At 43.1% G+C, this 26,423-nt stretch overlaps 1 protein-coding gene across 2 annotated transcripts in view; it reads left to right on the top strand.

Annotated features, from left to right (window-relative positions):
* Window positions 1–25,611, top strand: part of LOC306933179 (septin-2) — a 31,641-nt gene extending 6,030 nt beyond the window's left edge. For both annotated transcript variants that reach the window (XM_079515274.1, XM_079515275.1), the window contains 9 exons: window positions 269–355; window positions 1,095–1,218; window positions 3,399–3,533; window positions 3,635–3,752; window positions 19,202–19,303; window positions 20,637–20,782; window positions 20,960–21,043; window positions 21,144–21,201; window positions 23,579–25,611. In XM_079515274.1, coding sequence (XP_079371400.1) covers window positions 269–355; window positions 1,095–1,218; window positions 3,399–3,533; window positions 3,635–3,752; window positions 19,202–19,303; window positions 20,637–20,782; window positions 20,960–21,043; window positions 21,144–21,201; window positions 23,579–23,644 — 920 coding nt within the window. In that variant the 3' untranslated portion in view covers window positions 23,645–25,611. The remainder of the gene's footprint in view (window positions 1–268; window positions 356–1,094; window positions 1,219–3,398; window positions 3,534–3,634; window positions 3,753–19,201; window positions 19,304–20,636; window positions 20,783–20,959; window positions 21,044–21,143; window positions 21,202–23,578) is intronic.
* The last annotated feature ends 812 nt before the right edge of the window (window positions 25,612–26,423 follow it).

The raw sequence follows: 26,423 nt of genomic DNA, 5'->3' as shown, positions 1-26,423 counted from the left end.
AATTATCTGAGATTAAGGCAAACTATTTTGCATAAACATAAACATTTTTTAAAGATCTGCGATTTCCACTATTTTTAAACCATTTTGAAAGTACAAAATGGTTAAATATGTGAGTCAGGGCTTTGTATATTTTTTGTTATTTCTTTTACTTACAAAACCTAAAATTATCAACTAAATTATCAACTAAAACGTCATGAGCGTGAAAACCCTAGTGATGTCTATAAGGAGTCAAGTGGTACAGTAACTATTTTGTCATGTCTGTCTGCAGGGGAGTCTGGCCTGGGAAAATCTACTCTGATAAACAGCCTGTTTCTCACTGACCTCTACCCTGAGCGCTACATCCCTGGTGCTGCAGGTAACCGCACTCGCGCGCGCACGCAGACAGGGCTAACACATGCACACATACTGTAATAAATGAGAACGTTCTATTCCAGTGCCTCCAGCGGAGCATTATTTTAACTGGAATGTTGGGAATGTTTCTTGTATTAGTCTCAAAACAGACCCCCACATCCCACCCCTAGGCCTACCTTATGACTTGACCTGGATTATTGTCTGGTTTCAAAACAGCCCCTCCTTGTTTCTTTTTTACACATCGAGTCCTTTATTGCAAAGGTTCTCTTAAATGGCACCCAGTGACCCCAGGGGTCCTTGAAAAGGTTGCAGGGGTTCCCCATCAAAATTCGTTAATATTAGTATCAAAACCAGTTGACCCACGTGAACCCAATTTTATACTTTGGCTTTATATCTGTAGATCGTCTGTTTCTGAAAAATCCTGAACAATTATTGTGAAAAATGTAGAATAAATTTGAAATAGTTAACACAGATTTCCTCTGGCCCCTGGCACAACATCTTTCAGATGGGGGTCTATAGCCATTTACAGAAATTTGGTGGACGTTTTCATGAAAAAGTTTGAGAACCACTGGTTTATTGTGACCGAAGGCAGGGCTCAGTAGTCAGCATCATATTAAAAGCTGTGATCCTCCCAGTCCAACAGGATGATATTAAAATAAAATAGCTGGGAACCCGCCTCAGGTCATGGAACAACTCGCCGCTGTATTTTGACCTTCTCTCTCCCCGCTCTACCGACTCCGCAGAGAAGATCGAGAGGACAGTGCAGATCGAGGCGTCAACCGTGGAGATAGAGGAGAGGGGAGTGAAGCTTCGACTCACGGTGGTCGACACGCCTGGATACGGAGACGCCATTAACAGCCAGGACTGGTGTGTTTTTTGTGTGTGTGTGTGTGTGTGTGTGTGTGTGTGTGTGTGTGTGTGTGTGTGTGTGTGTGTGTGTGTGTGTGTGTGTGTGTGTGTGTGTGTGTGTGTGTGTGTGTGTGTGTGTGTGTGTGTGTGTGTGTGTGTGTGTGTGTGTGTGTGTGTGTGTGTGTGTGTGTGTGTGTAGGAGGTGGTAGAGATAACAAGTGTTTCCTGTTCATCGTGCTCTGCTCTCTCTCTCTTTCTATCTTCCTCCCCCTCGTCCTCCTCCTCTCCTTATCCAACTGACTCCAATTTCTTCGTGATTCTCTCCCCCGGTTTCTCATCTCTCCTCCTGTCCCCTCGCCAACTCTCTTTCTCAGATTTCTTCGTACTTTTCTCCCCTGGTTTCACACCTCCTCTCGCAGCATTCCCTGACTGTCCTCTCCTCTATTTCCTTCGTGTGTGTGTGTGTTTACATGGGTGTGTGCCACCTCCTTCTCATGCCAGTGGTGCGGTTGTTAAACCCCCCCCCCTCTCTCTCTTTCTCCTTGCATCCTCTCCTCCTCCCTGTCCCAGTTCCATTTCCTGTTGATTGTCCTGACATGGCTGTATTTGTACCCCTGAGACTGCATTCCCCTCCCCATGCGAAAAAACAAAAACAAACCCTTAGAGACAAAGAGACAATCACACCAAGCATCACCCCTTTACTACTTTCTTTACATAGTGCATAACAAAATGGATATATCATTGCTGTTTGCCAGAAACCCTGTATCTCCATATTTAATCGTTTTGTTTTTGTTTTCATAAATGTATTCCCTATTTTATACTTCATTGTATGACATTGTCACACAAAAGTAGAAAAGATAGCAGATCTATTTAACATATGAATAAGTCTGTCGGTGGGGTTTAAGTATTTAACCAATGAAATGTATTAAGAGCCACAAAATAACTAAATGGGATCCATTCATTGGAACACAGGTCTATCTCCTGAAAAGTAACAGGTTGTGGACATACAAGGTTTCCACCCGACAGCAACGATATATACCGGTAGTAAAACATTCCCAGCGCTAACTTGGTATGTAATGAAATGGACCCATGGGGGTCCATTTTGAAATGAACCCTGAGGATTTCCTGCGACTGTATGTAATTACCTTCATGTAATTGTATATAAACATACAGTGGGAATGGGATGGATGGTGCATTAGATTGTTTCTGTGTATACAATTATGCACCGTATGTAACTGTGACCTCCATCTCTCCAGCAGCTGCACTATTTAATGTTCCAGGGGTCTGTGTGCTGTGGTTGTTGGGTCAATAACGTGAGCTGCGAGGGAACTAATGGTTTGTAATTGCTGGTTTGGGTTCTTAACCGCTGCGAGGACCATGCACACGGCACCATTGCGCGTGTGTGCGTAATTGGTGGTTACATATTAAGGGGTTGGTTCTTAAAAGTGTGTCTGTCCGACAAAGGGTTTACTTTTATCGTCCCCAAGTTACAACTAAGCAATCCTGAGAAGAGAGCACTGCACAACTATGGAATTTGTCATTCACATTTTGAAGGAGGCTAATTGATTGTGGGGATGCCTCGTGGTATAGCCAGCCAGTTTGTGCACAGACCATAATATGCTCCTTGTGATTGTGAGGACCTGGGTTCAAATCTGACCCTAGCCTCGGAAACCACAGGCGTTAATCTGACCCTGTCTTGTCTTGCAAGTCTTCTGATCTCTCTGCCCTTGGTTTCTTGTCTCAGTCTCTACACTGATGTGAATTAAAGTAAATGATTGTAACATTTGCACTGTGTACAAGAGAATATGAAAAGGAATTATCTATTCCAGAAGGATTCAGATTGTGGGATATCGCAAGTGTGTGTGTGTGTGTGTGTGTGTGTGACAGAAAAATTATGGGATATATATCTAGGCCGGCTGGGCGCCTAGATAATGACTCTTACTGTGCCTAGTGGCCCTGAAGGAAGTTATTAGTGGAAGTGGTTCAGATGTCTGATGGATAAGCTATATCCCATACTGTGAATGAGCATCACTCTCACGTCCCCTTGTCTCCCTAAGTGACCCTTTTCCTTAGATCGTTATTAAACCATCATAGACCTCATTATTGCTTGTTGTAAATACTGTTTAATAGACAGTTGCTCTATGTGAGATCAAGAGTTTTACAGCTGCCACTGTGTTTGTTGCTGCTTCTGATCTCAGCTTCAAAACCATCATCCAGTACATTGACAACCAGTTTGAACGATACCTCCACGACGAGAGCGGCCTGAACCGGAGACATATAGTGGACAACAGGGTGCACTGCTGCTTCTACTTCATCTCTCCTTTTGGACATGGGTAAATACACACATTCTTGATGACACCTTTTTGACAGCTCCTCTGTCCTGTGTGACAGATTTGACAGTTTCTTTCTTCTTTATTGTTTTCCTCCCTACCAGTCTAAAGCCTCTGGATGTGGAGTTCATGAAAGCCATCCACAGCAAGGTGAACATAGTACCTGTCATAGCCAAGGCTGACACCCTGACGCTGAAGGAGAGGGATCGTCTCAAGAGGAGGGTGGGTTGGAGTCACACACTCACACTACACCACACTCTGAACTGGAGAGAGACAGCTCGCCCCCCGTATGGTCTCAGGGGGTCTTCCAGACCACTAACTCTCATTAGGTAGAAACTTGTAACAAAGCCACAACGGGAATGTCTGTGCACTTGTTGCCAGGACATGAGGAGCATCAGAGGTCCCTTGTTATGGGTTGTTTGTGTCCCATTGCGGCTGTATGGTTTAGCAATTACAAAATTACAATTATGAACAGCAGAATAATAATGCTAATAATAGTAAGTAACTTGTTTGGCACACTGTATCACAGGCAACTAGTGTAAGTCGGACATCCGTGCATTTGTGCACACATTTGCCTCCACTGGGTGTGTGTGTGTGTGTGTGTGTGTGTGTGTGTGTGTGTGTGTGTGTGTGTGTGTGTGTGTGTGTGTGTGTGTGTGTGTGTGTGTGTGTGTGTGTGTGTGTGTGTGTGTGCGCGCGCGCACATGGGTGTGTGTCTGTGTGAGTGTGTGTGTGTGTGTGTGTGTGTGTGTGTGTGTGTGTGTGTGTGTGTGTGTGTGTGTGTGTGTGTGTGTGTGTGTGTGCGCGCGCATGCAGAGGTGTGGTGTACTTGCATGATGTTTTGACGATGCAGCCAGCTTGCCTCTGGACAATGAAAGATCCGCATAGAGTGCCAGGGAGGAAGATATAAGAAAGAGTGGGAAGGACTGAGGTAGAAAGACAGCGTTTTTTGTGTACGTGTGTGTGTGTACAGTATGTCTGTGCATGTGTATAATAGAGAGAGAGAGAGAGAGAGAAAGCACATTGTCCAGTCTCACTCATTTCCAGATGCTTCCTATTGGAACAGACCCAGGTGTCTGCCTGCCTGCACGCTCCACAGTTTCCTGCTGTCCAGTGCTGTGGGAAGAGACACAGCAGTGTGATATAAGACACACACACACACACACACACACACACACACACACACACACACACACACACCTCTGGAGAGGTGTGGTATGTTCCGCTGATAACCTTAACCATAGCAGAGAAACGCTGAGCTAATAGGATATCCTGCTTCTGTGATAAACTCTTCTCTTGAACCTCCCGTTGCTCTGCTCTGCTCTGCTCTTTAATGGATCCTGAGTCTGACGCTATGATTTATAAAATAATAAAACCTTTTATTCATACTACTTTTCGTACCAAGAAATGCAACTCAAATGGCCTCATAGTCATAAAATGCACATTTAACATAAGTTGAAAATCTGCTGAGAGTAGCAGAAGTGAGGGTGGGTCAGGTTAGGTCAGACCAATGCTAGCCCTAATGATGGAGGTTTTTCTGTTAATTAGCCCAAATCCTCACAGGAGGAAGTGGTTTTCACTTGAGCATCACAGCCTCGGTTGAGTAATGTATCAACAGTTGAAAACAGTATTTTAGGCTTATGATTGTTCTATGTGATTATATTGGATAGATTAGGTTGTCTCATTTCGTGTAAAATGTCTGGGTTTCCGAGGCTACCTTTCGTGTAACCTGGTTATATTTTTGCAATTTCTGTCTAGTCTACACAATATTTTGAGATGACCTCTATAATTTATTCTTCCCCCTCCTGGCATATGTTTCATCATTTTAGCTTTCAGAAGTGAAACAGTATCAAGATATTTAGTCACTTCTCTATATTTTATTGTGTGTGAGTGTGACTCAGTTTGAGTGTGTTGGGACTAGACATTTGTGTGATCAAATGTGGATCCTGCTTCTGCAGATAACAGACGGGGGCCAGTTAGATAAGCCGAACAAGACCGTGTTTGTGTGTGTTGATAGAATCCTCAGGTGAGCGTGAGATCTTTTGTAGTCCATGTCATGGATATCTGTCTGGGCCCTTTGGCTATCTGCAGGGCCTCCCAGTGCTAGCCCCTTAGCAACATGTTCAAATTTTGGGGTGCACCGATACCACCTTTTTGAGGGGCGCTAGCCCCTCCTATGTCCAGCGTTGAGTGTTTGTGTAAACACAAACATTGAAGATAGAAGTGTGTAAACACAAACATTGAAGACAAAAGTGTGTAAACACAAACATTGAAGACAAAAGTGAGGACGCAAATTGTGATTGGCCGGCGTGACTGGGTGGGAGATGTGCCATTGGTTGAGAATGATATGATGTATGATGACATATGATGATAAGAGCGCCAAATCACACGGGTGTGATTTTTGAGGGGCGCTAGCCCCTCCTATAAGCAGCTATAGTGTTTAATGTTTGTGTTGTCTGAACAAACATTAAAAATGCCATTGACAATGAATGGAGAATTTACATCGTATGTGTCTGAGCAAATCGGCTAGGTATTTCGGGAACCCTTGGCCAATAAGGGACCATCATTCTTGATGATAATGTACGATGATTTGAGTGCCCCTCACTTCACACAGGTGTGATTTTTTTGTTTGTTTTATGTTTTGAAATGCCACAATTGAAACAATTTTGGCTTAAATTATAGTGATCCTGCTCACTATAATTTAAGCCAAAATTGTTTCCCCTTTTGGAATAACATAACATAATCCTAAAAATAAGATATCTTTATTCAGCTATAGTGTAGATTCTTGTCCTAACACAAACATTAAATGACATTGACAATGAATGGAGAATTTACTTCATATTATGTGTCTGAGCAAATCGGCTATTTTTGTGTTAACACAAACATTAAATGCCATTGATAATAAATGGAGAATTCACGTCTTATGTGGACGAACAAATCGGCTATTTTGTCCTGACACAAAATTACCTTAACACAAAAATTCATGGAGCACCATAAGAGCTTCATATGGGTGTGATTTTTAAAATAATCATTACTTATGGCCCATCTGCAGAGGTGGGGGTATCAGGGGTATTCTTTGCGTTCAGTTTATTTATTCAGTTTCAGTTTCCTAATAATCCTATTATCCTATTCCTGATTACAGTATTCAGCAAAATAATCAGGATTATCATTCTAGTCATTATCGTGCATCCTAGTATTTTCCTGATACCAGTATCAGCATCTATACTGTATGACCTCCTGCAATAAGCCATATTTAATGACATTACTCCTCACAGTGGGAGTGGGCAGCATAATGGTAATAGGTTTTTAAACCATTTCCTGGAAGAGGAACATCACAGGCTGTCTGTGTTCACATTCCCACAGGGAGAGTACAAGGCAATACCACATAACTAAATGGTATGTGGAGCATATTCTTTTGTAAGTCCATGATGTGGTGCTCTACGTCTGAGACTTGTTGGGTTACGAACTAGGGTAATGCAGAACCTGAAGCGTTTCAGAACCTGTGAAGATGTGTGATGGTGTTTTGCTTATGTTTCCATTATAAGCAGAACCACCACTGAATTGCCATGTACGTCATAAAAAACACACCCGTGTGAAGTGAGGGGCGCTCTTATCTTATAAACTTTGTGTAGAACCGAAATAGCCAATTTGCTCGTCTACATATGATGTAAATTCTCCATTCATTGTCAATGGGAATCTATTGCTTAATTGTTAATGGGAATTACCTACTACTTTGTGTAGGACAAAAATACTGATTTGCTCAGACACATGACGTAAATTCCCCATTCATTGTCGATGGCATTTAATGTTTGTGTTAGGACAAAAATCTACACTATAGCTCAATATAGGCCCTCAAAAAACAAACACTTTTTTTTAAAAGAGTGAGCTTGTGCTTGTACTGTATGTTTGTTTCCCGTGGAATCGGCAACAAACGCATGCGTGGACACGCAAAAACACACACGATTGTGAGTCCAAGCATGAGCCTTCTATTGTCGTCTATAAGCCAGGCAGAACTAAACAGTGATTTTAAGATATGTTGTTGAAGTAATGCTTCCTATATCAACAGTTGAGTTGAATCTGTTGTGTACTACTGCTTTTCAACACAAAAATGTAAGGAATGCAAAAGTTACTTTCCTTTAGTAACTAATTACTTTTACAATTTTAATTGGCTATTTGAGAGCAGTAACTATACCGGTAGCTAATGCCAAATACCGCTATTGGAATTGTGATGGAAAATATATTCATATTTCTTTACACATTTTCCAATATGATTTACAAGCTCACAGTCACAACATGTTGCATTTTCACTGACCTACAAGCTCAAAACATGACACGTTGTGAGCTTGTATAATTGAAGTGATTAAAACCAGGAAAACACAATGCTTATGCTTTATTGTGATATTATACCAGATGACATCTAGTCTAATATCATAATTATCTATATACTATAATGCCCTACCCTACATGATCATCATGACTAAGAGTGTTAATTCTTCCACCCTCAACCCACTGACCTTTCTGCCTCTCTTTTGACCAGAGCTCAGCCTGCTCACCACTTCTCGCTGCATGGCCAGTCTCAGAGCCACTGCCCCGCCTCTCATTCAGCCCTGGGAGACAGTACAGGGGCTGGCATGCCGGAGCTCTGCTCTACACACTAACACACTTTTGCTATGCTCCACCTGAAGGCTGAGGCTCACACGGCCAGTTTGTATAAAAGCACTGAGCCAGGGTGTTACAAAAGTCATGGTCACACTCACAGTAGGCATTCAGGACACAATTCCACTCTGCATTTTTCTCTGCAAGTATCATAAGGCTCGAGATCCGCTAGGGTTCTTAACCTTCTACATAACAACACATAAGTCACTCCAGTACCAGTGGATGTAATACCTTCTCTTGTCAGCTCAATTGTATTCTGTATTAGTGGTGTTTTTGTGTTGTGACCTTCCAAGAACTTGTTGAGGGTTCCTGTGGTCCTTAAGATGAACAAAACCGTTTCCTGTTGCCAGTGGCCCCTCCACGCCGAACTACAGAGCTTGCCCCGCAAGCCAAATGCACTCTGCTCCGTTGTTTCCATAACATGTACTTTTTACTTCGGAATTTTTAAGGGTGTTTTCATGGGCAGTGGTGGAATGGGTGAAAGAGGGCACACTGTGATAGCATCACTCTGATCTTTTCCTCTTTCCTGCTCAACCGTCCAAAACTACGATCTGTCCAATAGGATTGCTTCCCATGCTCCACTAAGTCTTCTCTTAACAGACATTTCCCAGTGTCTACTAACAAGCAATTAGTGCTAGGAGTTCAACAAAATTGTACGTGCACATACATACCACATAAGGTTAATACTGTCTATATGCAGTACATCACCAAACACAAAAGCGCAGACAATAAATGTCTATAAAACTTGTACACAACATAGTGGAAAGATCTGAGACAAGGCTGTATATAATATAATGCTGTTGAATCCTGGATGGGCCATTATTGTCAGGAAATAATTCAGCCCATCAGCAACAAATTGAGATTCCCAAAGGACGGCAAATTATCTAAAATTGGAAAGAGTGTGTGTATTGGGAGGAATTCACCAGCTTTTGTCTCATTATCCAACGTTTTTTAAAATAGGCACGATGGCACAGTGGTCCGAGGAATGATTTAATCATGCTGCAATGCACTGCTTGTTGAGATTGAAACCAAGCGGTCCTCAGGAGTACGTGCCTCGCCCCTGCCGCACAATGACATCCAGCTACTGGGTGGTGGACACCGATACATCAAATGAAGTCAGTAATGACAAAGCCTGGCGTTGCAGAATGATTAATGATCCTAATGTTTTTACCCCAATATTTATTAGTTTTATTTTGTTCTTTGCCCAGTACTTTCTCACCATCGTGTAGGCCTACTGTATTTGTCTCCAGTAAATGAGTCCCCCCCCCCCCCACCATCTGGATCAACACGGCCCCTTCTTGTATTATTAGGGGGAAACAGCTTGTAGAGAACAATATAAGTTTCCTGCAATGTGTCAAGACTATTCCACCAACAAGACGCAGCCCACTGCCCCTCAGAGTACACGTACAGGGCCTTATGCACAAAGTGAACAGACCTCCTCCCTCCCTAGATCCTGCCCCTCTCTCTGACTTTTCTAGTTTTTGTCCCCTTTGGTTCTACCTCCCTCTGTGCTATACTGTGTATGCTTTGTTTCATCACTCTCTTTCCTGGCATTACCTCCCTCTCCCTTTGTATGTGTACCCTAGACTTGTTCTTTATAAATCTCTCTCTAATGCCAATTTCCTTCGCCGAGGTCACAGTGGTCTGTAACTCATAAGTTGTCCTGAGCAGTATATATTGAGGAGTTGATCCTCTCAGTCTGAGACCTGGCAGTCATATCCTGTGTGGGGCTTTAGTCACAAACCAAGGCTGCTGCTTGTTTTCTGTCTCAAAGGGCAGCACAGAGACAGGAGCTGGTTTGAACTGGACTGCCAACTGAGAGATGACTGAAAAACAGGGATACCTACAGTAATTGTGACCCTTCCATCACTACAGCTGTAAAACAAATGTATTTTCACCTTTTTAAATATGTTTGATTGATTATGTGTTGATCACGTTATCAGTGAAAGATTTGAACATGACCATTTAATATTTCTCAAGACAGTGGCTTTAGACCTCACCCTTGTTTTAGGTTTTTTTTTAACCGCTATATTATTTATTTTACTTTTCTTACTTTGTTATTGTTGCTGTCTCACTAGGGAGGCAATGTGAAATATTGTATATTGTATTGTGAAGTATGAAGACGTTTTTTGAAAGACACTAAAACCTGAGGTCTTTCTGATAAACTTTCTGGTAAATCCGGAATCCGGAAAAGTACAGAAAAAGACTGCAAAACTACATGGACACATTCCCGGCTACAGAAATAAAGTCAACGTGGCCGTGGCAGCCAGTCTTAATGGATTAATCTATTGAGGTTCATCATACCAGAAAGTAATGCATGAACGCATAAAGTCGGCAAAAATGACTTTCTGGCCACACATTCACCGCTATTGATGTAGAAATACAGTTCTACACCATAGCCAATTCAGCCGCTGAGCGCCAATGCCGTAGATCTACAGCTTATGGTCCTATAGTGGTTTATGATAGCTCGCCGTCGTAATGCTACATACATTAGGTTGCTAGGCAATGAAGTAAACAGAAAATGTACAGTACGCAAGATGGCTGCGCGCGTCCACTCATTGTTGTAAACACCTTTTCAAATGCCTTTATCTCAGATTCCTTTCCCAGATTGCGCCCCTGGTCAAAACAAGCTTTAGTCAATGGTCTATAACCGAAGTAGTGATCACGGTAACACTATGTCTTTTGAAACTCAGAGTAAACCCTACTACGGTCTGTCACGACACACATCTTAACATCCGGTTTATTTTTTTGGGTCCCGTGGATTCTTGGAGGAAAAAATGCTGGCGGTTAATGGCTAATAATTGTATTTACTGCCAAGTGCCAAAGCCGCATGTCTAATTAAGACCCGTTGTCTGCCAAAGCCATGATATCGTGGCTTGTATCTTTTAAAAAAAATAGTTTTTTTTGTGGCTTTTGCCTTTATTTTATATTTTTGTATGGAGGGATAGATAGTAGGCTGACAGGAAATGGGAAGAGAGATGGGGGGGTTGTATGCTTTATTGTAAAATCATTAAAAAACTTTGATGACAAAAAAAGAGAGATGGGGTGGGGTGGGGGGGGGGGGGGGGGGGGGGTGACATGCAGTAAAGGCCATCTGGATCGGGAGTAGAACCCACGGCAGACTACCAGCCAAGGTGCCTGGACCGCTGAGCCACAGCACAGGCCAGCTTGTATCTCTTTATATCAATAATGGAAAGGTTACGCTGAAAACCAACTTTTAGTCCTGTCCCGGTTGCTAGGCCTTCGTCACCCCCAGTAATAGGATACGTGCAATAGGGTCTCATTAAAAGTAGGATCTTCCTTGGCTGTTATCTCCAAAAATGTGGCGCTGTCCGGTGATGATGATCCATCCGAGGTTCGGATGTGATTTGTGATTTTTCATCGCATCGCAATCGACATATTACCGTTTCTGGTTAAAGGTAAACATCGTGAGCTATTGCTAACATTAGCCGTTTCTTCTTCTCTCTGGGAGGCCGGGAGACCGGATATAAATGAGTAGTAATCCAGTCATTTCCGCTAGCAGAAGCTAACTACCTCCAATGACCACTAGGTGGCAGTTAAAGAGAATAGCTGGCAGTGAATGTTAAGGGACTACACTTGACATTTCACTCCAAAACAAATCATAATAAAATTGGCAACTAGCTACTGGCAGAACTTCACCTAATAAATCATCTCATTAAACCCTCAGAAATAACAGGAGATGGCTCCCAGCAGCCAAGCAGCTGAAGTGCTGCCCTCCCCCAAACCCCTCCCAGCACCCTCCCCCCACCTCCACCGTATGCTCCTTGTGTGATTTAATGCGTGACCCTCCTGCTGCAGGCCTCTCCCCTAAGTCAGGGGTCAGAGAGGCCTAGAGAACCCAACTACCCCTCCGTTCTCGCAAACAAGGCTGAGCGTAGCGGACAATAGGTCAGTCGTAGTCACACACACACACACACACACACACACACACACACACACACACACACACACACACACACACACACACACACACACACACACACACGCCTTCCTTCTCTCCTCTCCTCTTCTTCCTCCCCTCGTTGTCCTCTCCTTGGCATCTCCTTCCTCGTTTCCCTCTCCCATCCCTATCTCCTCTATCCTTTCCCTCAAGTCTCCACTCTCCCTGTCTTCCCTCGACACTCCAACCCACCGCCATCCCACCACCCACCCCATGCCGTCATAGCTCTCCCCCTGTGTCCCCCTCTAACTTCCCCACCAACAGAGTGCTGTTTGCCTCCTCCAGGCGGCTGCCATATTTCACCCTGGCAGCCACGCTGTCACGGTTTTTCCCGTCATTGTCTCCAGCCAAGCGCCGACTCTCCCAGGCGCTCCTGGGCCGCGCTCCTGCTCTGTGAACCAGCTCCACGGCCCCGTTGGGAAACATTAAGATCGCTTGCTGGCCCGGTCGCACCAGTGTTAACTTGTCACCAGGCTCTCTTCCCTGAATAGCTATCACACAGTAGAGGTGTGACACCGTACATACACGCTGGTGGGGGCTTGAATGTCAAATCAGGCAGCCGCAGTGAAGGGAAATTATGATGTGGCCATTGATTTAAATGTGTGGCAACTTTGATGTTGACCTCTTGGTTCCCTCTGTAAATGTGTTTCTCTGTTCTGCTGGTTTGTGAAGCCTTGTGTCGCTGGCTGCATGAATACTGGCCAACATCCAGTACTAAAGGTTGAGGGCCTATTACCTCATCTTTACCTCATCGGTTACGTCTGCTCCTGTGTCGTACGTCCTGTGTGTGTGTGTGTGTGTGTGTGTGTGTGTGTGTGTGTGTGTGTGTGTGTGTGTGTGTGTGTGTGTGTGTGTGTGTGTGTGTGTGTGTGTGTGTGTGTGTGTGTGTGTGTGTGTGTGTGTGTGTGTGTGTGTGTGTGTGTGTGTGTGTGTGTTCGTTCCTGTTCAGTTCGTGCCAGCTTTCCTGCCAGTGTCTGAAACACGGGGACGTATTTATTTTTTTGGCCTCCTGCAGTCATTGTGCTAGAGCATTGCACCACGCTTCTGCACATTTTGAAAACAATAAGTATGTGTTTCCCCTCATAGAATGAGCCCCTCTACTGCACACAATCACCTCCTCAAGTGAATGAGGTATAAGCCAATTACACTTGAAAAACAGTAGGTTTCCTTTGCTGTAGTCTATACTCAAGGGACATTTCTCAAGCCTGTGTCACGCCAATCGGAGAACCCATCGTTAATAAAATAAAGGACAAACAGCGCCCACTTTTCCTTTCTCAAGAGACTAGTGTCACGCCAACCCATTAAGTGTGTGTGTGTGTGTGTGTGTGTGTGTGTGTGTGTGTGTGTGTGTGTGTGTGTGTGTGTGTGTGTGTGTGTGTGTGTGTGTGTGTGTGTGTGTGTGTGTGTGTGTGTGCGCGCGCAAAGTGCTTTGTTGATCAGACCAAGCCCCTCATTGCTGGTCAAAACTCCTGAACTCATACTTTGTCTTTTGCAAAGGCAGCTTACACAAGATTACACGAATCCCCACATTGTTCCTCTCTACACACTCTTTGATCAGCAAGAGAGTGATTTGGGTGGTCTTGACTGTACTGTAATACTCAGTCCAGACTCCAGACAGAGGGAGGGTGGGGGATCTCTCATTCATATGACGCCTACCTACTTGTTACCATGGTTATAGTGGTTGCCCATGCTCTTCCCATCAGGGCCTCCTCCTGTTACAACACAAAAATCCAGCTGTTATGGCTCAGTCCAGACAGTCCATTCACGACTCAGTTTGAGCTCTAACGCTGACACATTGTGTGTGTTTGTGCGTGTGCGTGTCTGTACACGCGCACATGCACATTGGTTGGTTTTAGTGATGTTGGTAACGATTAGTTCAAGTTGAGTTGATGATTAGGTGACGTGCACCATTTAGTGTGCAACATCTTCTGTTCTCTGATCCAATTGGAAGGAGCCGCTGTCCACACGGTGTAATGTCAGTAGTACTTCCTACTCCATAGTGTCTATGTACGTTGTGTTGGCTTTATTGCACTGCATCTTTGTAGTGTGTACCAGGTATGTGTCGGGATTTTTGTAGAACGTATGGACTTATAGTATAGTATATTAAGTATGATACATGTATTTGCCACATATTTAATCCTGGTACTGCTTCTTAAATGTTCTTGTTCCAGAGGGTCTTTAGCCAGGCACATACTGTACGCTCTGCCTCCCCAGACTCACTGAATTCCCTCTCTGGCAATCCCCCCCACCTCCTAAATCTACAAAGCTCCATAAAAGACGCACGCACACACACACACACACACACACACACACACACACACACACACACACACACACACACACACACACACACACGGGTACACGCACACATTTATACCAGAAAGTGTGTGTGTGTGTGTGTGTGTGTGTGTGTGTGTGTGTGTGTGTGTGTGTGTGTGTGTGTGTGTGTGTGTGTGTGTGTGTGTGTGTGTGTGTGTGTGTGTGTGTGTGTGTGTGTGTGCACGCATACTGGTATGTGTGTGTTTTTCTGTGCCCTCCTGGCATTTGGGATTTGAGTGTGTGCATGTGCATGCTTTTGTGCACTCATGCATGTGTGTGTTTGTGTTAGGAGCCCGGTGCAGGGGCCTAATTCCCTCTGCCCCACCCTCAGATGAGGTATTGTCGGGGCTTCCTCGCTCAGACACCCTGCAGGCGAGAGAACGAGAGAGACATACCTGCAGGCGAGAGAACGAGAGAGACAGAGACTGTCCAAAGACATATCCTGGCAAGAGAGAAGCATTTGTTCTGGTCTGACCTCAACGTTTGCACACTAAGTTTGGGGAACCGCCATTGTTGGGTTCTTAGAACTCTGCTCTTTGTTTAGTAAATCTGAGCAGTTGTACGATCTCGCCAAAGCTAATCAAATATATTAACCCCTAACAGTAAAGACCAGTCCACACCAATGATTTCGACACAACTCCTTGCAACATCCAACTCCTTGCCACCATTATCCCAAATGGTAGTTTCATTGGTGTAGTAGACTGTCGTTAAAGGAGAATTCCGGATCAGCACTGTTCTTACCACAATCTGACGTTATTATGTCCAACAACCAATGGTAGAGGTGGGGGAGAAAAAAATCTATCTAGAATCCACTGGAGCTCAGAGCATGCACGCTGGGTCATATGCTTGTTCGCCTTTTCACAGAAGAATATAATAACATCAGATTATGGTAAGAAAAATGGTTAATCCGGAATTCTCCTTTAAGGCATTGTCATGCCATTCCCATGGTCCATTCTGTTGCAGTTGGCAGGCAGCTAAATTAGACGTTGCATAAACGATTTATGTAAGGTTTTCAATATGCTGTTCGTTCCACAGCATGCCAAGACCCTGCTCCTATTTTAAGGTTCCCACTTATCCTAGAAAACCTGAAATTGTTTTCCGCTTTAGCAACTTTCTGCATATTTCACATCTTCTCGCAATTTCACCGCATAAAATCACATAAAAACCTGCATATAGTATATATACTGTATATATTAATTTATTTTTTATTTTATTTTGGGCTTTTTGCCTTTATTGATAGTGGAAAGTGGAGACAATCAAGGGGGGAAACAAGGGGAGAGAGATGGCAAATACAGCAAAGTTCGTCAGGAACGGGACTCAAGCACATGATGCGCTGTCAGGCTGCATTAGGAGCCTAGGTGCCCGGCCACTAGGCCGGCCTGGGTCAAAACCTGCATACTTCATTGCAAAATCAACCCTAACTGGGCTGACCCGAGGCCCCGTCTGGCCTCACAAATTAGCATACATTTTACACTCTACCCGACCCGAAAACGTAAAAAAAAGGTCCATATATGGGCATTCCCAGACCTGTTGTTTCAGCACAACCTCGCCCCGTTGTTTCAGCGCTTCTCGCCCTCAGGGCGTCTTACTGGTATAGATCAGTTGATAATTTATGTTACAATGCATTATTATCAAATATGAACACATGGTTGGACACTGATCTCTTAACGACTTAAGCCCTATATACCTGTACTTTATCATACTGTATGGCGAATAGCAAAAATAGCCGATAAAAATGAAAGATTAAAAATCCCCAAATAAGGATGCCAGGGTCAATGTGGTTAAAAAGAGTGAGAACCCTGTCTTCCTCTCAATCAGAGTCTGATTAGAGTTTAGGGATGCTGTTTGATTGTTTCTTTTTCATTGTTGATTTCCTCTGAAGGCTCTGGTACATATTTCCACTTCCAAGTATTGTTCCCTGGTAGAATCATAGTTTCACGTGTGCACGCCGTGGCTGACCAGAAGAGACGAGAAGAAGGCTCCGCTGTGTCAAATTGACACCTGAACGGGCATTACCATAAGTGTGCGTGTGCATTATTGCACACAGATTACTATGTGGCTTGTGTAATCCCGTCTTGCATTTGTTTTCTCTGTACCGATTGTTTGTCAGCTATTTGTTTGCTTCAGAAGGTGTTTGTCTGGGGTGAAATTCTCATCGCTTTGTGGGTGTTTTCTTTCTTTTTTTAGCTGTACTGATATTTCCGTGGCTTTTCTTGTAAGAGATTGAGCAAACACGTGAAAATATTATTCCCCGCTACGAGGTTGACGTGTTGATATGTCTGATCCCCTGTAATGATGGGTTTATACACGGCTTCGTTGCGGTCGCAAGTTTTGGTGAAGACCCTACTGTGTAATTTCCCGCAAAAGTGCTTAGCAATGTCTCCCATGTCTTTTCCCTGGGCAATTATAGCTATGTATAGACATGCAGGTATGCTATATTTGTCTGGTATGGTCACACAGCCAGTCTGAAGAATATGGCCACACAATGTGGAAATATGTGTCAAGAATGATTCAGCAACGCTTTGTCCAATTTGCCCGCTTATTTTAACTGGACAACATCGGCCTATGTCCACTCCCATATACTTATCATTACTGTTAAACTTGAGGTAAAACGTTCCACAAACAATGCCTCATTTTTGATCACGTAGGCCAGCAGGCGAAGACAATAAATCTTTGGCTTCCTATTCTAATTAATAGTGAGGCATAGTCCTGGATGGCATTGTTTGGCTTAGGCTCTGACATCACTAAGCAGACCTGGGCAGCCAACCATAACAGTACAGAAAGAGAGAGAGAGGAGAGAGGGGTGTGGGGGGTATTACAGTCCAACAGGATGGTCATAAAATCAAAATGGCTCCCTCTGCCAACATCTCTGTGCCAACGAAAATACACAAGTACAAGGAGAAGAAAGAGAGACTTGCGGAGCAGCACAATCAGGGGCCTACGTTATTTACACAATCAGCAGGAGACAAGTGGGATTTGGAGAAGGCAATGATTCTGACATCTGATCATCTCTTGAGAGGTCGTGATTATAGGTGGCAGGCTGTAGTAAACACACGTTAGAGTCCACGGTAATCCAGGCAAATAGACATTAGCAGCTTTTGGCTTTAGCGAGGTCTGGAAAAGCATGATGGCAGAAAACGGCCTGCTTGCTTGTGCCATGACCTATAGTTTCTGGATGTCTAATGGTGGATTGCATTGGTACACACACACACACACACACACACACACACACACACACACACACACACACACACACACACACACACACACACACACACATTGTACTGACATTGCGTTAGACAATCCTAGCCTTGACGCAAAAGTGTTACGGTAATTTCCTGCATTGGTTGCTTAAGTTCTTACATTTTTCTTCCAGTTTGTTCCTGAATCTCCGGGTGTTTAAAGCTGCTTTTGTTGTTCTTTTTTCAGTCCATTGTGTGAAATATATGTTTATTTTCCCATGTTTCCCCAAATTCTCTAGTGATGTTTATCCACTCCCTATGTTGGAAGGGTCAGTAAAATAAGTGTGTGTGTGTGCGTGTGCATGTGAGTCTTTGCCTTTTTACGAGTGTGTGTACTATATGTGTCAATGTACGTGCACGCACTTTAGCGAAACGGACAGAAGGTCTGGTCCTGTGTTATGCTCACTCTCCTCGGAGTCCTGCAAAGTCTGTTTGTTTTTAGATCTGCCCCGCAACAATACCCTTCTCTCTCCACACACACACTATCTCACACACAGTGTGCGCTCGGTGGCTCGCTGAGAAAACAACCGGCAGCCATAACAAGGCGCTTAAACTGTGGCCCAGGCCACTCTATAGGAAAACCTGCTCTCACTTCCCAGGCTCCTGGCTGACTCACCACTGTCCTTTATAGATGACATGAAAGTCCCCAAAATGTCAGGAAAACAACGCTTGACATTTTTTGGCGCAGTTACATAAGGCTACATTGTGTCTTTGTATGAATTCGAAAATTGGGCTCTCACAAAAAACAAAGAAAGAATGTACCTTTGATGTTTGGAATAATAAATATTCACATCTGTCCCCTGTATACCGGCAAATAAAGCGCCTTTGTTTCAGGTTGTTTCTTCACCGGTAGCCTACTGAAAGGATTAAGGGTGATACATTTCCTTATACATCCTTTATAGGATCAGGATGTATAGAAATAAGCATGTACTGTGTGTATATATGCATGCACGCACGCACGCATGCGCGCACACACACACACACACACACACACACACACACACACACACACACACTTGTTATTTTCACCTGCCTTGCCTCTCCACGTGAACTCCTCTTTCATGTCTCCCCCAATGGGGCACTTTAATTAAATGTACTGTGAGTGCTGTAGAAACAGTTCTACCCTGTTAGTCTACTCTAAGTAATATCCCCTTTAGGATTTCGCTTTCTTTTAGGGTCAGAGCTGCAGTACTATTATGCAGCTACAAAGTGTATGGAATGAGTGTTAGTATTTCTTCAGTGGTTTTGCTCCAAAAAGAAAATCAACATTACCTTTTTAGAACATAAACCCCATATACTCAAATACTGTTCCCCTTTCCTCGACTGAAACCCATTTTTGGGTCAGACCCTGTTCTACATTCATACTTCCACTCTTGAGTATGAGTTGTGCAGTTTGGCCAGTGTTTTGACCCTGAACACAAACAGTGTGAGATGTCAGGAGGTCATGTTGGGTCCGTGACCCCTTTGGCTCACCCTGTGTTTCCATCTCGTAGGTCCTGGATGAGATCGCAGAACACGGGATCAGAATTTACCAGCTCCCTGATGCAGACTCTGACGAGGATGAGGAGTTCAAGGAGCAGACCAGAGTCCTCAAGGTGAGAGAGCTGCATAACTGGTTAAACACAGCTGTGCCCTTTTTCTGAAAGGAAAATGGGCAGTCCAATAATAGTTTTTCTGTATTGTGATGGAGCTCAGAGAGATAGCATAAGGGAGGTGGTGCAGGAGAGAAATTCTCTGGTGGGATTTGATCCAAGGCCTTTTAAGGCGTTCCTGTGGTAATATATCAAATTCTCCAGTAAGATAGATGTGTTTTAATATACAATGTGAAAAATTCCTTAGTGAGATAGTGGAAATATTCTCAGTAGTTGATCTCATTAGTTAGTGTATGTGCATATGTTTTTACTTTATATGTCACTCTGTCTGCAATGACGCGCAGTATTATCATCTGATCATGTCTCAAATCACAGCACAAGGCCATGAAACTTCATTATTCTCTAACTGAACATCTGGCTTATGGTGCAATTTAATTGAGTGGACAAACGTTAAGATCTGCGACAAGCCATATGGCTCAACTATGCCCACCTGTATTTTGTTTAAGCAATATTACACGAGAGGGTGTTCTTTAACGTCATTATTGCATACCTGCGATACTGGGCCCACAGGGCGAGTTCCGAAAGGCAGCTCAGAAGTGTATTAATGACGATAAAGAGCACCCTCTCGTGTAATATTGCAATTATACAACAGTTGCCCTTAAAGGTATATTCAGTGATTTGACTTATGAAATAAGTGAAATAAGTGAAATATCACTTATTTTTTCTTTTTTTCTGGATAATCCTCCCTACTATAGAGTGTGCTGACCATATAAGGAGTTCCTCCCTGTCCCCAGTGAGCCCCTGGGGTCAAAAAACCCTAGTTTCAGTTTTGGTGGCGGGTGGCAAAACCTTCATCCAATCAGGATGAGTGGGGGCGGGCCTTGGTGCACATGCTGTTGGCCTGTTGCACTTCACCCCACTGTAGAGCGTGCATGTGCATATTTTGTTACCGGGGCGGACTGGGTGGTTTTCCAAATCACCCAAATCACTGAATGCTCCTTTAAGATAACCGCTAAAATAAATCATATTTCTTTAATGACAGATGTAGCCACTATGACCTCAAATGTCCCAAGAAACTCACTAGCCTAGCAACCCAGTCTGCTGAGCTCTGGGAAAACAGAGCAGCTGATTGCTTTGTTTTCATTAGGTGTTCCTATACTGTCGTTTAAGCATGGCTAGAATACTGTTTCAACCAATCAGATTGCTTCCTCGAAACGACCTGTTGTATAATAAATATTTGATAACACTGTTAGGGTATAATTCAATTTATAATATGCTGTTGCTTCCTCATGACATCTGGCGTGTGATTCCCGATGCTTTATCTCCCCCCGCCCAGGCTAGCATTCCGTTTGCTGTGATCGGCTCCAACCAGCTGATCGAGGTGAAGGGGAAGAAGATCCGTGGCCGTCTGTACCCCTGGGGGGTGGTTGAGGTGGAGAACCCAGAGCACAATGACTTTCTCAAGCTACGAACCATGCTTGTGTGAGTCTTTGTTGGAGTGTTTAGAACTATATCTAACTATATCTTTTTCACTGGATTAGTTGTAGTTTCAGCCTTCAGTCCAGGCCAGCTCTCCATTTGGTTTTGGAGAAGCTCTACTGCCTCCTAGAGTGAAATAATGGTATAGCATCTTTCTTTGTCTTTCGATTTCTTTTGCAGGACCCACATGCAGGACCTACAGGAGGTAACGCAGGACCTGCACTATGAGAACTTCCGCTCGGAGAGACTCAAGAGGGCTGGCAGGTGAGAAGGTTTTGGCCAACTGAAGATTGGCCAAATGGCTACTCCGTTGCTTTGTTTCAACCCGCATCAGTGAGGTACTGATGTGTTTTTGTCCCCTCAGGGCCGTGGAGGAAGATGTGGTCGACAAGGACCAGATCCTGCTACAGAAAGAGGCTGAGGTGAGAAACACACACACACACACACACACACACACAGACAGACACACAGACACACACACACACACACACACACACACACACACACACACTGGATGTCCCCAAACATTCGGGGTTCGAATGTTCGCTCGTTAGGGTTGGCACTCGAATCTTAATTAATGGGCTTGAACTTTTTTTTTTTTTGTATTACTTTTTTTTTAATTAATATTTATTCTCCTTTTTTCAACTCTAAAATATATCTTGGCGAGAATGCGATATGCATAATTAGAGTAGTATGTTTGTTGTGTTTACATGTTCATGTTTAGATGTTATTAATCAGGGGGGTACACAACCGGTGCGCCAGTGCGCAGGCATCAAAATGTTTTCTGCGTGGTAGATGCAAGAGGAAGTTAGTGCACAGGAAGTCCGTTTCAGTTGTAAACAAGCTACTATGACACTCCTAAAAGTCCCAAAGTACACGCAACGATCATTATTTACAATATAAAAACCATGCATCTTGAACAACACTGGGATTATTTATGGAACCTGCAGCAGTAGGTGAGTAATTACTTTTATCTATGTTGGACGTTTGTTTTGGTTTCAGGGGTTGAGCTGCTTAACGACTACACTGTTACAAATACACTGTCTGTGATCTTTATCTTTTGCATCTGCCCGTGTGTGTGAAGCATAACATTGTGGCAGAGTAGAAACGTCCGTAAACTAAACTCTGTATGCACCCACCCCCCCTCCCCCCCAGGTTATTTTTTTTAAATGAATTACAAACGAATGGTTCGGATGTTCGCTCGAAAATTCCTGCTGAAGTTCGAGAACTAAAAACAGGGCTAGGGTACAGCCTTAACACACACACACAGACACACACACACACACACACACACACACACACACACACACTCTCAATCATGTCTCTTTCTCTTACACACACAATAAGTCTTTTACAGGCAATGCCATGTAAAACTACTTGCCCAAGTTTGCATATAATTTCCTTAGCTCATTTGTAAGTCTCTATTCGTCAAGGAAGAGACATGTATGAAGTTGGCGTTATTTTCCCCTGTTCACGTCTTTTTTTTCACATTGTTTATATCCTGAGTCATGGTGCCTGCCTGCCTGCCTGAAATAGTCCACCCCCATTCCCTGGTTGCTCTTGATTGGCCTGTTTTTGTCCGGCCAATGTAAAGCAGCAACAGGGTGGAGTGTAATCAGTGCTGTTGGTAAACACAGATGCCAGGACAGGGTGGGTGACGTCAACGTCCTGTTTCGATGGCCTAGTCTAATGATGGGAATGACCTCAGGAAGGAGTTGAGGACAGGCTGGAGATCATTTTTTCACAATGAATATGCTGTTGTAGTTCTGTCAGTGATCTCTTCTCACAGTCAATCTGCATTCCTGCTACAAGCAGCTTGGAATAGCAGGGAAGCTTAGTTTCGAGTTCTTTAAAAACAATGTCATTGTTCACCGTAGTGATGGTCGTCACACTTCACTGCATTTGGCCTGATTACACTGAGTGTTTTTGAGTGGTGCAACCACTCCCTTACGGAGCTATGTGTGTGGGTGGGTGGCTGGCTGGCTGGGTGTCTGGGTATGAGCATGAAAACAGCATGGTTGTTTTTCACCACCTGTGCGCAACCTAACGCACACACAAACACACACGCACGTATTAACTGTATATATGATGCTTTCAGGTGTGCCAATACAGTACAGTGACAGTACAGTACAGTACAGTACAGTAGAGGGACCGCCACACGGTAACTCTGTCATTTCTCAACCGTTTCGGATGCGAGGCGGCCCTCCCGGACCGGACCGGCCCCCTTGGCGCTTTCCTGGGGGTCTGGAACTCTCCCTTTTTGTGTAAAGTCTAAAGACTTGCAAGGGCAGTATTATGCGTGTCTTAAGTATCAGGTCTTATTACTTAACTTAAGACCTGGAGGCGTGATCAATGCCATTTGGCTATTCTGAGTGGCCAAACAGCATTGACCACGCCTTAAGTTAGGTCCTTAAGTAAGGTCTTAAGTTAAGTAATAAGACTTGGTACTTAAGACACGCATAATACTGCCCCACTTGGAGTGTGTGAAACTCTTGAAATTCTTCCCTTAGCCACAAGATGGCAATATTCTATAAAGATACGGTTCTGTAGTCAAAAACAATTTAAAATATAAAGAATTAATCATTTGCATTACAATGCACAAAAGATGCATTCAACTTTACTGATGACAATGCGAAACACTATCACCTTTGGGAGACGTTGGTTGTGCAAAATTAGCAGGGCAAGTTCATTCAGTATTTAGTAGTGTTGTGTGGGCAGAAGTTCCATGTAAAAGTAATATTGATTGCAAGACTCAACTCTAATAATAATAATTCTGTGGTCTGTCCCCCCAATCTGTAGCTGAGGCGCATGCAACAGATGATCGTACAAATGCAAGCACAGATGAAGATGAAGGCGGATGAGTGAGTGAGGGAGGGAGAAGGAGGCGGCTTTTCTGACTGGCTCCCACTCAGCCTTCTCTGGACCCATCCTTCCCAGCTAAATGTCTGCTTCCCCTGCACACCGTCAAAATTCTGAGTTTTCATTTAACTCTGCTAATGTACAAATGTAAATGGGTAATTGAACACTAAGGATCTTACTGTGCAGGTATCCAGGAATCAAGTGTGACCAACATACCTCCTCATTCAAACAACCAACTGCTCACCCTCCATACATCCATCCATCCATCTGTCTGGTGGTCAAATATACCTTATTGGTGCCTTTACTCAGTATATCTAAGTGCTATATCACATCAAACATAACTTGTGTCAATCTATCGATCCTGGCATTGGCCGGCCTGCCTACCTATCGGCCCTATTTTGGGATTACAATATAGACTGAAATGGTACAGGTGGTAGAGTCACCAACACAAAAAGCCCCAGGGGATCTTTTGTAGTCCTTTATACTCAATCCATCAGTAATGAATTGGTAATGAGTTAAAATGTATAGAAAGGTAAAGAATTGCAGGCTTCTTTAACACATCTGCAGCTAATCAAATTTATCATGGTTGTGGACCAAAACAAATCTAAATAAAGTATGTAAAAGGAAAAAAATAATTCTCATGGTTGTCTTATATCGTGTCATTGATTGGCACACCTAAAAATGACAATCTAAATTTTATTTTATTAGCTTCTGCGTTGCTTAGCCTTCCATGTTTTTCATCATTCTGTAGTTTTTAACTTTTTAACAAGCCCCTTTAAGTGGACACATTGCATCTCTGCGGCACTGGCAGTGATAAACGGTACTAAGTTTCAGATATCCCTGCTGTTCTTGTTTGCATGTTTACAAAAAGGAAGCTTGTAGATACTATTTGTTTAATTTCATTTTGCATCAGCAGAGTGTTCAAGTGATACTCATTTGCCCATATCTACGGCACCAACTCTTTATGATGTTCTGAAAACTATATATATATTACTGTAACTTAAAACTATACATGTAACTTGTTTGCCTTACATCACACAAATGCCTTTAATTCTAAAACCATATACTACTTTGACCGATGTCCCGCAGAGGACTATTCTTGTCGCTCCTTTTTTACCTCTACACCAAATTATTTCACAGAAAAGCAGATCTACAAGCTCACAAGTCATCACTGCATGAGACATATTTTTGGTGAAAGTTAGAAAAGTTATTTATAGACGCTATATGATTAATGTTGTTAAACCCTCAGTGCCTCTTCATCTGTTCGATCCGGACAAGATTCATGTGAGCTGGATTCTGTTTATCCTGGTATTGGTGCCTAGAAAAATTAGAATCACTGCATACATTTACTTATAAGAAAAATATTTCACCTTGTTCGTGTTCAACCCTAAATCTTTATTTGATTGTCAACTTTTTATCTATTTGTCTAATTCCAATCCAGATATAATTACATCAGTACTCAGATGGTAATGGTTAAAGGACTTTAGTTTAGTTTATTCTGTCTTCATATGATCAAGTTAAAGTTAAACACTAAAGATGCCAAGATGCCCCGTCATTGTATTTCAATTAGTGATTAATTGTCCTGTTGCTGATACTAAACGATTGATCATGTTAAATAACTATGTAAGTCCTTTTTTTCCTCTGGTGTTGTGTTTGATATGCCATATTTTTACACAAGTATTATGTTTTCTGATATTTATTGAATAATTGACAATCTGGACCTGTTGATTGATTGCAGCCAAACTATACTCTTGTTACCAGCAGATTATACATTATATCTTTTGTGTGGTGTTTATCACTGTATCAAATACCATTTCATTGTTTTGGTCTTATATATATTCTTTTTTTCTACACACCTTTGTCTTTTGAACCCTTCCAGAAATATTCTATTAACCACAAGGCAACAGAGACCTGTTTTAGATGTCTCACTTTTTGTATTTCTTTCCTTTTATTAAATAAAATTGCGTTAGAGACATTTGCTTTTTTTATTTTATGTTATCAAATGTACTTTAAGCTAGCACACTTTTGTCTTCCGAAGGAGTGTTTGACTGCAAAGGTAACCATGAAAGATTAAAGGTATAGGCTATAGGGTAAGTGTTAAAATAACTGTTGACTAGCTTTATATTCTGATAGTACTCATTGCTATAGACCACACTGGAGTGTTTGTTCAGTAACAGGAGTCTCTCCAGCTCTTTATTAAACAGAAAATGCAATTTTCCGGTCGTGATACTAATTTTATCTAATCAGGACAGACAGAACTCAAGACAGGATACTGTTTGAGTTCTCTGTGAAACACTAAAAATGAAGCTGATAAATGGGTAGCCTATACTCCTGAATTAGCCTGGTCCCAGGCTTACTCATCTGCGAAGAGAAAAATGTAGGCCTACAACCCACCTGAAAATGTATATTTCTTTATTAAAGAGATGGGGAGACTCCTGTTGCAATTATTATATTATCAGAATATAGTTCTTTAAACTTAATTATGTATTTGTAGGCCCTACTGTAATAAATGTATATTTTCATATATTTGTATCATGGTCCCCAGGAAGACTATAGCTGTCGCCTCTACGTCAGCTAATGGGGCTCCATTCAATAAACAATAAACCTTTGATTTGTACCTAAAAATATAAATTAATTAATGAGACATGTGCACAGTCAGTGTGCACTGGCTGGGCCTGCGTTGTTGTGCGGGGGCGGGGCTTAGAACGACGTGGCCCCGCCCTCCTCAGACCCACACGGTCCTTCGCTGCTTTGGATGAGAGAGGGGGTTTGCGTTCTCAAGCCG

Source organism: Electrona antarctica (assembly GCF_951216825.1).
Source record: "Electrona antarctica genome assembly, chromosome: 12".
Lineage (NCBI taxonomy): Eukaryota > Metazoa > Chordata > Actinopteri > Myctophiformes > Myctophidae > Electrona > Electrona antarctica.
This window is presented reverse-complemented; position numbering and strand designations above follow the sequence as displayed.